We start from the raw sequence: 12,869 nt of genomic DNA on the forward strand, positions 1-12,869 counted from the left end.
TGATAGTGCGGTACAACCACAGAAAGGGGATACAAAAGGATCATCAACAAAAGAAGCTACGGTTTCACATGGCATGTTGAAAGTAGTTACAACTGTGATATAACACTCGTTTCCATAACATGGAGTTCATTTCACTTAGCATCATCTTATGTGTTCATAAGGGCATAGCCATTGGGCTCTTGTGATCCTCTGCTGTGACTAGCCTAAACCTGTGCTAATTCTTCCCTATGAGGGAGACCATAGAGTCCATGTTTCTTTGGGTCTGGCTCACTTCACTTAGTATAATTTTTTCCAAGTCCTTCCATTTCCTTACAAATGGGGCAATGTCATTCTTTCTGATAGAGGCATAAAATTCCATTGTGTATATGTACCATATAGAAAGGCCTAGTTTAGACAAGAGTTTTTCCAGGCCTTCTCTTTGCCTGGTACATTGACTTGTGGTCCCTATACAGATAATAACTTTCTCAAGATTCATCATTGTCACTATAAATTTTGCTAAAGTAAGCAAAGCATTGTCACTTCGATAGAAATGAGAATTAGGTTTCTGGGAGCAGGCTCACAATTGCCTGTATCTGTCCTGTTCCTTTGAAGATTAAAATCTTGAAGAAGACTATTTCTAGAACCATTTTACATTTGAAAAAGCATATCAACTAGAAATGGTGGTCTTATGCCTAGAATCCTTGCTAAGCTCATACCAACCTGGGCAAGCGTGTGATACCTCATCCCAGCAAAGAAGATTGATATGGTGGTACATGCTTGTCATTTCATCTACACGGGGAGGTATAGGTAGTAGGATCATAGTTTAAGGCCAGCCCCTGACAAAAAGATGAGAGACTTTCATCTGAAAAATAATGAAAGAGCAAAAAAAAAGGGCCAGGGACATGGCTCAAGTGGTATAACACCTGCCTAGGAAGTGCAAGGCCCTGAGTTCAAACCTCAGTATTGCCAAAACATCAAATTTCAAAAGAAATGTCTTGTGGTTTGGGACAGGAGGGAAAAACAGAGAAAGCAAGGGAATGGGCAACATTGGCCGAAAAGAAATGTACCCAGTACCTGACTGTAATCCCTCTGTATGTCACCTTTATAATAACAATTTTTTATTTTTTTGCCAGTCCTGGGGCTTGGACTCAGGGCCTGAGCACTGTCCCTGGCTTCTCTTTGCTCAAGGCTAGCACTCTGCCACTTGAGCCACAGCGCCCCTTCTGGCCATTTTCTATATATGTGGTGCTGAGGAATCGAACCCAGGGCTTCATGTAGACGAGGCAAGCACTCTTGCCACTAGGTCATATTCCCAGCCCCTATAATAACAATTTTTAAAAAGGAAATGGAACAATGTATACAACAGTGAAATGTATACCCCTCCCCTGTATAACTACTGTAACTTAATAAAAAGTCACCTGCATGCCAGATACTGGTGGCTCACGCCTGTAATCCTCCCTACTCAGGAGCCTGAGATCTGAGGATTCTGGTTCGAAGCCAACTCGGGCAGTAAAGTCCATGAGACTCTTGTCTCAAACCCCTCTGAAAAAGCTAGATATGGTGCTATGGCTCAAGTGGTCAAGCAGTAACCTTGAACAAATGAAGCTCAAGGATAGCACCCAGGCCCTGAGTCACCTGAGTTTTTAAAAATCCTTATCTAACCAAAGAGACTTGAAAATATAACCCTAGATTTTTTATATGGCTCAATTTAGAGAAAAATAAATTATTTTCCACTCTGTCCAAAACTAGTAACAGGCACATAGTAGCTATTCAAGTATTTTCAGGATAAATGATAAAGTCATTGTTCAGAATGCCTCCAAGAATTCCAAAGTGGGGCTGGGGATATGGCCTAGTGGCAAGAGAGCTTGCCTCGTATACATGAGGCCCTGGGTTCGATTCCCCAGCACCACATATACAGAAAATGGTCAGAAGTGGCGCTGTGGCTCAAGTGGCAGAGTGCTAGCCTTGAGCAAAAGGAAGCCAGGGACAGTGCTCAGGCCCTGAGTCCAAGGCCCAGGACTGGCCAAAAAAAAAAAAAAAAGAATTCCAAAGTGAGGAAATAAACATATATAAGGTGGAAAGTAGTGGAGTAGAGTGTAGACTCTAAAGGGGCTGCCTAGCCAAGGATTCAGAACCCAGTTCATTTGTCACCCTCTCCAGAGCCAACTCAAATGGAACCCCCAACTCCTACTTTGTGCTCCCAGAAAGTCATGGGAGTACCTCGCTCCTTCCCTCATTCACAATACCAGCAGAGTACCTGCCCTGCGGCCAGCCTTCTTCGAAAGGCTGAAGATGCAGAGATGAATAAAGCAAAAGCCCTTTTCTTCATGGAGCTTAAATGACAGTGAGCACAATCATAATATTGGCTAATAAATGTGTTGTGAAGATTAAAGAAAGTAGGTCAAATGCCAGAGGGTGATGGAAGAAGTAGCTTGTTGAGGGGGTCAGAAAACAATTCTGTGGGGAGAAGAACAGGGCCCTGTACCCAATGAGAGGACAAGTTCCATTGATCTGTGCCTCACTACATTGGGTCAATGTTATCAATTCACTTAATGATTTCCTGGTCTCCTGTTAGACAGTTAGATTTCTTAGGTGCAGCAGGTTACAGCAGTGTGCTGTGTATCTGTTTGGTCTGTTTGGGTTGCTTTGAGACCAGAAATATCAAATATTTTGGAGATACTTGGATTTAGGAAGTATACAAACTTGACCAGTTGAGCATCTCTGATCTGAAAATCTGAAACCCTTTGAGCATTAACATAATACTTAAAAGCCTGAGCACTGTCCCTGGCTTCTTCCCGCTCAAGGCTAGCACTCTGCCACTTGAGCCACAGCGCCGCTTCTGGCCGTTTTTTTCTGTATATGTGGTGCTGGGGAATCGAACCTAGGGCCTCATGTATCCGAGGCAGGCACTCTTGCCACTAGGCTATATCCCCAGCCCCCCAAGATGAAATTTTTTAACAACAAAAATGACAAAATTTCAGGGTGAGGATTGCCTTTGTAAAGGGGAGATGGAAAGATTGGGTCAGGAAAGCTGCAGAGGAAATTCTAACATAATGATAATGTATTTCTTTTCAATTAAGTGGCCAGAGTATAGTTGTTACTTAAATCATTCTTTAAATTTCATATAAATACTTTTTGTGTGCTCAATATTGAAGGAAGACCAAAGGAAACACTTGATACATAAAATGTGTGTTGCACAGAAAATAAGCCCTATTTATTTTTGACACTGTGCAGACCACGGAAGGTGATTTTTTTATAGTTTTTTTTTCCCCCAGAGCTGAGGACCGAACTCGGGGCCTTGTGCTTGCCAGGCAGGCGCTCTTCCACTGAGCTAAATCCCCAGCCCCCCAAAGAGGGTGATTTTTTTTTTTTTTTTTTTTGGCCAGTCCTGGGCCTTGGACTCAGGGCCTGAGCACTGTCCCTGGCTTCTTCCCGCTCAAGGCTAGCACTCTGCCACTTGAGCCACAGCGCCACTTCTGGCCATTTTCTGTATATGTGGTGCTGGGAAATTGAACCGAGAGCTTCATATGTAGGAGGCAAGCACTCTTGCCACTAGGCCATATTCCCAGCCCAAAGAGGGTGGTTTTTAAAGCACACTAAAGTAATGATGTGGCTTTGAGAAGGGGGTTTATTGAGCCCCTTTGAACTCTGATCCAGAAGCTCAGACACATCATGTGATGAATGATCCCTTTTCCTGTGACCTCCTAAGCTCTGACAGTGTATTGTTCTCCCAGATCTCAAATAAATTCAGCCACAGTTGGGTGGCTGTGCATATTATTAGCATTGGCCTTTTAAATGTTCAAGTTTATTTCCATTGTTTGGTGTGGGTCTAGAAGCCTACCTTCAGCAACACTTTGAAAGATGTAGGTGGAACATAGCTTTCTTTCTGTAGCCTAGAGAAAAAGTCAAGTGTAGCCAAGCGGATTTACCCAGCCCGTCTTTGCCTCTGAGTCTGGATGTCGTCTAGACTTTCAGTTTTTCAGTGTGAAATATTTTCAAGTAGTTTTGCATTCTGAATTAGTTTGGTCACTGTGATGAGTGTCAGCTTCCTATTGTCTCTATGACAAGCCCTCCCCAAATTTAGTGACCTAAGTGAATGATTCAATTTCACAGTTATATGACTTCATCTTAGGGGAAGGGTCTCTCTGGATCTTCTGTGAAGTTTCTCTGCGGGCTGATTCACTGTCACTGCATGGTTCTTCCCTGGCATTTTCTGTGCTGCTGTGACTCATTGTCAGCTAGGACTCTAGTTACTTAGGACTCAACGAATAGAGGCCAACATGGGTATGTACATGGCTAGGGCTCAGCTGGAGCTATCAGTAAGCGTATCTCCATGTAGCTTCTTCCTATGGCTTAGGCATGTGCTACAGCATGGTTTAAAAAGTCCATGGTTCCAGGAGTGAGCATGTCCTGAGGCAGGATGTGGAAGCTACCAGGCCAGTTAAGAATTATGCCCTGGTTTGGCATACAGAATTACTTCTTGGCTATATGCTATTTTACTATTATTATTACTTTAAATTAATTTTTTTATTTTTAATTTAATTTATTTATTAATTGAACACAAATTTTTTTGACAAGGTGTTGTGCAAAAAGGGTACAGTTACATAGTAGGGCAGTGTGTACATTTCTTGTGATATCTTACGCCCTGTTTTTCTTTCCCTTCTCTAGGTCAGGTAGACATATGTACAATATACAATGTACCAAGAACATATACAGTAGCCACGTGGCCAAGCCCAAGAAAATTAGCCTAGGGCTTTAAATGTAATGTCAATATTAGACAATATGTTGACAGTAGTCTTATATGAATGTACATACATAGCTTTTGAGCTATTGTATTCCACTGAGAGGTCAATTTTTGACCTTGATATGTTGAGTAGTTGTTTGGTTTTAGTTACATACTGTTGGGTCGCTGCCCCAATCCTGTGGGGAATACTATTTGACAAGCAGTTTTTGGTTTCACAGACCTGGCCTCTACTGTCTCTCCGTCTCCCTTTCTTAACAGTCATATATCAGGGAGATCATGCCCCTTTGTTTTCTGTGTTCTAGGCTTGTCTCACTCAACATTATTTGTTCAAGTTCTGACCATTTCCCTGCGAATAACAATTAAATTAATTTTTGATTACCTGTTGTTTGCCAGTCCTGGGGCTTGAACTCAGGACCTGGGCCCTGTCCCTGAACTTCTTTTGCTCAAGGCTAGCACTCTACTACATGAGCCACAGTGCCACTTCCAGCCTTTTCTGTTTATGTGGTATTGAGGAATCGAACCCATGGCTTCATGCATGCTAGGCAAGCACTCTACCACTAAGCCCCATTCCCAGTCCTATTTTATTACCTTTAGATAGTTGTAAAAGGAGTTTCAATTCAACATGTGAATTTAGGAGCACAATGCATCTTGCTGCTTATATGTTGTTGATTAAAGCACTCAGATACCAACCAAGATTCAATGGGTGGCAGAAATAAGTTTATAAGATCATGTAGGACAGGAAATACAATTGTGGCCATCTTTGGAAAATCCATCATGCCAATGATGGTGACTTCCAGTATAGTTTATAGCCGGGGTCTATTAAAGAAAATAGGAACCAGGCTTAATGCTACTTTTTCATATGTTAGAAACCAAATAGATATTCCACATGATGAGAAAAGTTAGGATGGCATGGTCTAAATGGTTCAAAATAAATGCCTCCTACTTTACTCCAAATCATAGGCCCATAGAATTTTTCTGTGGCATGGTATGGTATGGTGTTTGGTGTGGTGGTTATCTCCTTCCACAGAGCAGCCAACTACAGCAGATCAGGGCTCCCTGCACTAACAGTTTAACGGCTTTTATGCCACCAAAATGCCAGTGGCACAAATTAAGTCCTAATTATTATTAATTACTAATTATATTCTTTTTTTTTTGCCAGTCCTGGGCCTTGGACTCAGGGCCTGAGCACTGTCCCTGGCTTCCTTTTGCTCAAGGCTAGCACTCTGCCACTTGAGCCACAGTGCCACTTCTGGCCGTTTTCTGTATATGTGGTGCTGGGGAATCGAACCCAGGGCCTCATGTATACGAGGCAAGCTCTCTTGCCACTAGGCCATATCCCCAGCCCACTAATTATATTCTTCCTTTTTTTTTTTTTTGGTATTTTTTTTTTTTTTGGCCAGTCCTGGGCCTTGGACTCAGGGCCTGAGCACTGTCCCTGTCTTCTTTTTGCTCAACTAGCACTCTGCCACTTGAGTCACAGCGCCACTTCTGGCCGTTTTCTGTATACGTGGTGCTGGGGAATCGAACCCAGGGCCTCATGTATACGAGGCAAGCTCTCTTGCCACTAGGCCATATCCCCAGCCCCACTAATTATATTCTTAACTGAAAATTTTCTTGCACCCAGTCTGTATGTCGTCCTGTATTTTTCAGTCTTGCAAAAGGATCACTTAGGTTTAGGCTAAATTTTAAGCCTTTTTATTTTAACCCTTTGTATCTTGCAGAACTGCGAGAGAATGGCAAGACTAGATTAACCGAGCTTCCACAGGCCTATTATGCACTTTTACTTCATCCTTTCCATCTCATCGCCCATCCTATCCCATCCCATCCCATATCTTTCCATCAGTCCTCTTCAATCTCACATTCACTCAATAGACTCATTCACTTGTCTCTCTGAACCTTTGATAGTTGCAGCCACCATGCCTGGAAAGAAAGGCTTTCTTTTACCTGCTCACAGTACAATTTTGGGAATCAATAACAGTTACACTGTTACTTAATTTATAATCTGTATGCAGCTTTTGCCAGTTGTCCCAATAAGACTGTTTATTTGTTTTTTGTTTTGTTTTGTTTTTTTTTGGCCAGTCCTGGGGCTTAGACTCAGGGCCTGAGCACTGTCCCTGGCTTCTTTTTGCTCAAGGCTAGCACTCTGCCACTTGAGCCACAGCGCCACTTCTGGCCGTTTTCTGTATATGTGGTGCTGGGGAATCGAACCCAGGGCCTCATGTATACAAGGCAAGCACTCTTGCCACTAGGCCATATCCCTAGCCCCTAAGACTGTTTATAATGTTTTTCTCCTAGTTGAAGATCCAACCCATGAAGAGTCCAGACTGTATTTGGTTGTTTCATCTCTTTGGTCTCCTTTATCCTAGGAAAATTCCTCTACTTGTTTTTCTGTGATCCTGACATTTTTTTAAAGCATACAAGCCAGTTATTTTGAGGGCTGCCTTCCATTTTGATTGCTCTGATGTTTGCAGGTTGTGCCTTTTGGACAGAAATCACACAGCAGGGATCTCCGGTTCTCTGCAGAAGCTCATTCCATAATGACTGTTTGCTTCATTTCTTGTGGTGCCAACTTTGCCCACTGAGCTGGAGTAGTGTATCCATAGGTTTTTCTGGTATAAAACGGTCCTTTTTCTCTCGGGGAAGGAATGAACATCAGAATATTGGCCAAGCTGTGGGTGATGAAGCCACAGTGGGTGGGCTGTGTTCACCGCACTTGCAGTGAAATAGCTTTGGAGAAAACAAAATTAGACTCCAGGATGTCGGGGAAGCAGCGCTTCAGTGGTTCAGCTTTGTAGTCAATTCACGTTCAGAAGGGTGACAGCTCTCTCTGGAAAATTATTCTTGCCACTCTACTTACAGAGGTTTTTGTTTATATTTTCTGCCAGTCTTAGAACCTGAAAAGGTTATATAATTCTTCCTGGGGGTCCAGGAAGACTTTCCATCACTATGTGTTACTTTTTTTTTTTTTTGCCAGTCCTGGGCCTTGAACTCAGGGCTTGAGCACTGTCCCTGGCTTCCTTTTTGCTCAAGGCTAGCACTCTACTGCTTGAGCCACAGCACCACTTCTGGCCGTTTTCTATATATGTGGTGCTGGGGAATTGAACCCAGGGCTTCATGCATGCTAGACAAGCACTCTACCACTAAGCCAAATTCCCAGTCCTACATGTTACATTGTTATATTGTATTTTTTGTATTCCTTGTTCTATTTTTTTTCTAGAGCTGAGGGCTGAACTCAGGGCGGTGTACTTGCCAGGCAAATGCTCTTCCGCTGAGCAAAATCACCAACCCCTCCTTGTTCCATTTTTTTATTGAGCTAAAAAATAAAGTGGAAGAGCTAAAAAAAGAAACAGCTAGATAATTAACAAATGACTTGAATACCAGTATGCAGAGTCTCATCTATTTACATTTTTGGAAAAAGTCATTTAAGCTCTCAGGAGTTTGATAGCTATCTATATATATATATGTTAGCTAGCAGTACTGGAAATTGAACTTATAGGGGCTTGCTCTTACATTCTGCCAATTGAGCCATGCCTCCAAAACTGTGGCTAACAGCGATTTCCTACCTACCTCACAGTATTGTCATGGCAATTAAAATAGATGATGATTGAATAAAGCTCTAAGCTGGGTTGGAAGGCTGAGGCAGGAAGATAATAAGTTTGAAGCCAGTCTATGCTGCACAGTGAATACTGTCTCCAAAACCCATTTAAAAACAGCCTGCTTTTGTAGGGCAACTGGCAGGATGCTACATTCATAGAAGAAAGTGCAAGGCTAGATGAACAGGAAATTGGGAATTTCAAAGATTGTAGTCTATGTACTGTTTATTCACTGTTAGAAAAATCTGGCTTGACACTTCTCTATTTTGAAAGGTGTGTGTGTGTGTGTGTGTGTGTGTGTGTGTGTGTGTGTTTTCTAACTTATTTGCTTATTGGTCAGGGGCTAGAGAGTGAAAATAAACCAACTTCTTGAGTTTTAGCCTAAATTCTCCACCCTTACTTTTCAGGTAGGAGTTATTTTTAAACGTGTGCTTTTGGGTAGTTGGCCCAGTTTTACTTAGAATAGAACTGTAGTCTGTGGTGTGAAATGAACCTGCACTTGCCCATTCTGCAAAGCAAGTTAAAGCAAGGTTGTTCAGGGCTATGCCAGCTTAGAGCTGTCAAAATATCCCCTGCCCAGGGCAGTTGGCCTTTTCCCCTTATAAGTGCACTCTTGTCCCACCATTCCATCTACCTCAAGGGATCTGAAAGAGTCCTGAGGATCCTGCCACACTCACTGAGGGTGTGTGTTCATTACATTCCTTGGCCTTCTGTGAAGCCATTTAAATAGATAGAGGAGTTCAGTTAGAATTTAGATGGCGGCTTCTAATTAGGCTGCAGCCAGTTCAGGATGCCTACTCGTTCCTCCCATTCCAGCCTCATTGTGGAAGGAATAGGTGCAGGAAAGCTCCTCAGGCATGCACCCATTCACAGGTAGAGTGCCAATGTATGGCAGCCCTTCTGGGGCGGAGCCCACCCTTTTTCAGCACTGCTTAGAGATGCCCAGAGTATAGGCTCACTGCAGGGAAATGGCAGCCAGAGAAGTAACACAAGCAGAGCTGTTCATACCTGACATCTTGGCTCAATCTCATTACCAAGAGAACTCATTCCTTGCTCCTTGGGGAGTGAGGTGTGTGAGTAAGGGAGAAAAACAGATTGCTTTCGTTGGTGGCTCCCTACAGTGCCTAAAATGGCACTTAATGAGTCAGGGTAGGAATACTTAGGGGAGGGGAAAATATTCTGTCCACATCTGATCTACTGAAAGTTATCAGCCTTTTCTATGACTGCTCACTAAATCCCAAATCCATCTCCTGCCCATACTCTGTTGTTGTTCTGAAAGTACATGTAGCAAGCACAGTGCCCACATGGTGTTCCAGAGAGCGATTCATGTGCTTTGATCTTGGCAAGTTATTAGACAGAATCTTTCTCAGACATCCTTGTGGTGATTATGGCAAAGTGGGTGGGCGAGTTTATAGCTGGGAACACAGCTCATGTCAGCAGGTAACTGAGAGCTTGTGGATATGGCAGGATGCAACATAAGATTTGCTCATTTAAATGTACTTACAAGCCAGGTGCCAGTGGCTCACGCCTGTAATCCTAGCTACTCAGGAGGCTGAGATCTGAGGATTGTGGTTCAAAGCCAGCCCAGGCAGGAAAGTCCTTAAGACTCTTATCTTCAATTAGCCACCAGAAAACAGGAAGTGGTGCTGTGGTTCTAGTGGTAGAGTGCCTTGAGCTGAAGAGCTCAGCAACAGCACCCAGAGTTCAAGCCCCATGACCAACAAAAATAAATAAATAAACTTATAGCCACAGATCACATGAAAGGAAGGTGTGGGTGTGGCTAAGCCATAGGTTTTTGGCATATGTATGTGTATATTCTTGAACTCAAACATAGGTTTCAATCTCTTGGAGAACTGCTAAGTGGAGCCCTATTAACATGAGAGCATGTGAGCATGTAGTGGGATAGTTTCTCCTGTTTTAGTTTAGTCTCCTCATTTAGGTCCATTCTACCTGTATCTATAGCTGTTGAGTGCTTTCTTTTTCTTTACTTTTTTTTTTCTTGGAGAGGGGAATCAGTCATGGGGCTTGAACTCAGGGCCTGGACACTGTCCCTGAGCTTTTCCTTCAAAGCTAGGATTCTACCATTTTGAGCTACAGCAACACTTTTAGTTTTCTGGTGATCAGTTAGAGATAAGTCTCACAGACTTTCCTTCTCTGGGCTGGCTTCAAACTGCAATCCTCAGATCTCGGCCTCCTGTGTGACTATGATTATAGGTGTGAGCCACCAGTGCCTGGTTTCCTTCCTGCCTACCTGCCTGCCTGCTTTTCTTTATTTCTTTGTTGTGGGCCTTGAACTCAGGGCCTGGGCACTGCCCCTGAGCTCTTTTGTTTCTGAGGGCCAGTGCTCTATCGCTTTGAGGCACAGCTCCACTTCTGGGTTTTGAGTAGTTAATTGGAGATAAAAGATTCACAGGGACCTTTCTGTCTGGGCTGGCTTTGAACTGTGATCCTTAGTTCCCAACCTCCTGAGTAGCTAGGATTATCGGCGTAAGCCACCAGTGCCTGGCCTTGAGTGCATTCTTGATGTTAGTTTTCAAAACATCATGAAGTACTGTTAACACCAAGCTCAGACTTAGCCATCATGGCAGTAGAAGTAAGAAGTAATCAGGTAGATATGGGCTCAAACCCTAGCTCCATTGCTTAGCTAATCATGGGATCCACTCAACCTCTCTAAACTGGGTTTCCTCATCTGTAAAGTGACCATAATAATAGGACCTATGTTGTACTTGTTTTTTTGGCAACTAAAACATTGGAATACATACACACATTTTATTTTTATTTTGTTTAATAAGGAGCCAGCCAGATTCTCTATATGCTAAAGCCAGATCAAACCCTCGCTTTCATCTAAAACCAGGAGAAAATGCCGACCACTCCATCTGTCCTAGTCTATTCTTGATTACAATAACAAAATCCTTGAGGGAGTTACTTTATAAAGAAAAGAAGTTTGGGTTCCTGGTTTTGGAGGTAGGGAAGTTCAAGTCCCAATACCATCAAAAATCAGTTATATAGATGAAAGAACAACATGCAAGAATGAGGCAGGAGAGGCTGACTTCATTATTAATAGCTCATTTTCAGGGTCAGTTATCTAATCCCAAGAGATACAACTCATTCCTAAGAGACCTAATCCAACCTCAGAGAACTAACTCATTTTCTTCAGGAAGACATCCCTAAGTACAGGGTCCCTATGGCCTAGTCACCTCCAACTGGGGCTCGTGTCTTAACTGTCCCATCCTTTCTCAGTACCATTACCTTTCCATTGGGGACCAGTCTTCTAACACATGATATTTATGTTGTCATCAAATATAAGTAAGAATAGAACATGGTATCACCAGCTTGGTTTCTTAAAATATTTCCCCTTCCACGAGTGCCATTTAATACATACCATATGTTCCTGTGCAGGTGAGAATATCTTAGGGACTTCTGATGGTGTGTGCTAAGCTTCACATTTATTCCTTTGGAAGGGTGAAATGAGTCAACCTCTTGGAACCAGATGTCTTAGAAAAAAACAAACTTTGTGGTCACACTTACGCCTTGTTTTTGGTTTTCCAGGACAACTTCAAAAGCATATCCACAGTCGCCAAAGACAGTGAAGCCACCATACGCAGGGTCTCCTGTGAAATATCGCTGTTCCCCTATTCCTAGCCAAGAAACACTCAAGAAGAAAGCAGATAAAGAGAAGAGCAACAAGGAAAGGGAAGGTGCCTCTGGCCTACACAGAGAGGAAACTCCAGAGAAGAATGTGGCCAACAAGGCTGCCACTAAGAAGCCCGTGGCTGACAAGGGTGCCTCCAAGAAGCACGTGGCCAACAAGGGTGCCCCCGAGAAGCACCTCGATGACAAGCGTGCCTCTGAGAAACAAGTGGCCGACAAAGAAGCCACCGAGAAGCATGTGGTTGACAAGGATGCCATTGGGAAGCATCTAGATGAAAAGAATGTCACCGAGAAGCATCTAGATGAAAAGAACGCCACTGAGAAGCATGTGGCCAACAAAGATGCCACTGAGAAGCGTGTGGTTGAAAGGGATGTCACTGAGAAGCACCTGGCTGATAAAGAGGTCACTGAGAAGGCTGAATTAGATGCCATCAAGAACATAGCTGACAAGGATGCCACTGAGAAGCAAGTGGCTGACCAGGATGCCACTGAACGTCCTGTGGCCGACAAGGATGCTACCAAGAAGCATGTGGCTGAGAAGAGTGCCACTGAGAAGCACGTGGCCGACAAGCGTGCCATTGAGAAGCATGTGGCCGACAAGCGTGGCACCGAGAAGCATGCTACCACAGGAGGGAAGGCCGAGAGCGGAGCAGGTACACCTTCTTTTGTCAATGCCGCCATAAGCCCTGGCTTTCCTGAACTGATTCTCCCTCTGGCCTGATCAGTATTCCATTTGAGGAAGTGACAAAGGATTTCCTCTGGGCCAGCTTCATCCTTTGTAACTGCCTTGTCAGACTTAGTCGTTGCCCCTTAATCCTTTCCTTCCGTCTCCCAGAGGACCCTAGAAGCGGACCCTGCTCACATTTGTGGGAGCTCACCACAGTACTGAGTAAGACTGGCTG

General features: G+C 43.5%; 1 protein-coding gene across 2 annotated transcripts in view; it reads left to right on the forward strand.

The window, feature by feature from the left end:
• Window positions 1–12,869, forward strand: part of Map7d2 (MAP7 domain containing 2) — an 87,394-nt gene that overhangs the window by 54,697 nt on the left and 19,828 nt on the right. The window contains exon 10 of one of the 2 annotated variants that reach the window (XM_048335741.1): window positions 11,866–12,596. In XM_048335741.1, coding sequence (XP_048191698.1) covers window positions 11,866–12,596 — 731 coding nt within the window. The remainder of the gene's footprint in view (window positions 1–11,865; window positions 12,597–12,869) is intronic. The other variant, XM_048335740.1, reaches the window with a different exon arrangement.

Source organism: Perognathus longimembris, chromosome 28 (assembly GCF_023159225.1).
Source record: "Perognathus longimembris pacificus isolate PPM17 chromosome 28, ASM2315922v1, whole genome shotgun sequence".
In the NCBI taxonomy this organism is placed as follows: Eukaryota; Metazoa; Chordata; class Mammalia; order Rodentia; family Heteromyidae; genus Perognathus; species Perognathus longimembris.